At 42.2% G+C, this 1,802-nt stretch overlaps 1 protein-coding gene across 5 annotated transcripts in view; it reads right to left on the bottom strand.

Annotated features, from left to right (window-relative positions):
• The window catches only part of LOC109521740 (potassium voltage-gated channel subfamily KQT member 5-like), a 179,978-nt gene that overhangs the window by 51,609 nt on the left and 126,567 nt on the right, over window positions 1-1,802 (bottom strand). For all 5 annotated transcript variants that reach the window (XM_019879784.1, XM_019879780.1, XM_019879782.1 and 2 more), the window contains exon 2: window positions 1,139-1,229. In XM_019879784.1, the coding sequence (XP_019735343.1) occupies window positions 1,139-1,229 (91 nt within the window). The remainder of the gene's footprint in view (window positions 1-1,138; window positions 1,230-1,802) is intronic.

Below are 1,802 nucleotides of genomic sequence, written 5' to 3'. Positions count from 1 at the left end.
CCCTCCACGGGGTGCAGAGGGGCGGAGAAGGCACGGAGCACCGTCCGACAGCCGAACAGGCAGGACGCCGCGACAGCGCGACCGAGGACAACCGTGTGACGACCGACGGTCCAAAACCACAACGAAGTGCGACAGGAGATGAGGGTTTCTCCCATGACGGGAGTAAACCGTAAAAAAAACGTAAAACAAACACTAAAAAAGAATAATAGCGGGTGAGCAGCGGCAGCCAGACGCGCCAGCGTTCACTCAACCCAGAAGTGACCCGGAAGTAGCCTACTTACATTGTAGTTTAGAACAACATACGACTGTGCAAGTGTAACTAAGCCATGTCTGCCATCTTGTGTTGAATGTTAACATTTTTAATTTAAAACAGTATCATGGAACCTCACTATTTGCGGGGGTAAAGGACCGGGCTGGCCCTTAAATAGCAAAAATCTGCATAAACCTGACGTCCATTGAAATGCACTTGATTCTTTTTTTTTTTTTTTTTTTTTTCAACTCAAAAAAATCTCCCAAAAACACTGATAATCCTCCAATCTACACCCCACCCCCCAAAAAAAAAGAATATTGAAACAATTACTGGGGGCGGGGGGGAATCCACAAATAAGTGAATCTGCAGGTGCCATGCTACGAGTCTGCAGGGCTCCACTGCAGTAGAGGAAACATGTTTATAATCCCGCCAACCCAACCGCACCCCCCCCCACACACACACACACTTTTTTTCTAATTAATCAAGGTGCCACTCAGAGTGTGTGTGCCGCCAGTTGCCCATCCCTGATCTAAATCATTCAATCTTATGCACATTAAGCACTTAAATAGTGACTCAAAAATTGTGTTGGACAGATCAGTAATGTATCTGATCATCACTTTGAGAAGACATTGGTTAAAACACACACACTGCCTGCGCACGTTTCTCAAAATCTACACATTGCAATGCCTGGAATGTTATTTATGCTCTAATTGCCACTCTTGCTGAATTCACAATTACTTAAAAACACATTAAAGGTCTTTTTAGACTAAAAACGTTGCAATGATTTAAAACGTAAATACTACACGAGTCAAGGGTTTTAAAGACAAACTGTAATATTGATTTAGTGTGGAGGAGGAAAGTGTAGTAAAACTTGAAGAATGCTCATACCAGAATAAGCAGACAGTAAGAGGAGAAGTCCTGATGAGCTGGAATAGTAGAGAACACCGAGAGGACCAGGCAGCTGAAGACCAAGGTGAACCTGGACAGAAAAAAAAAACAGAAAATACCCAGCATGAATACAGTATTGTAAACAAACAACATTTTATTTATTTTTCAGACTCTGAACACTGGCCAACAATCTGATGGGTTCTTTTCTTCAGCGAGTCATGAAGCTAACTATTATTCAATTTCCTCCTATATTAAATTATTGCTGTTTGTTTGCGCAACGTGCTTTTGCGAGGAACAAGCAGTGAAAGCGAGGCACTTTGAAGCGAGGCACTTTGCATCGTTTGCACCATTTGACAATCGAATAAATTAAAATTAATTAACCAACCATCTCTGTCTTGAGAATAGTCTGAGAAATTTAAATTCAGGTAAAATATTGTAAGTAGGGATGCCGTTGTTTGTATTTCATGAGACTAATCGACATGATTTAATGCAATGTTTTATTGGGTAATTTTCTTTTGGCATCTTCATGGTACCAATAATCCAACCTGGAAAGTTTCTGTGCTGCCGGCGGCTCAGGCCACTGTGACGAAATGGGATGGGAGTGAGACAATGTGTGTGCGTGTGTGTGTGTGTGTGTGTATGTGTGTGTGTGTGTGTGTGTGTG

This window comes from Hippocampus comes, unplaced genomic scaffold (assembly GCF_001891065.2).
Source record: "Hippocampus comes isolate QL1 unplaced genomic scaffold, H_comes_QL1_v1.1 scaffold158, whole genome shotgun sequence".
Taxonomy (NCBI): Eukaryota; Metazoa; Chordata; class Actinopteri; order Syngnathiformes; family Syngnathidae; genus Hippocampus; species Hippocampus comes.
Note: the sequence above shows the minus strand (reverse complement) of the source record. Positions and strands in the feature narration are given on the sequence as shown.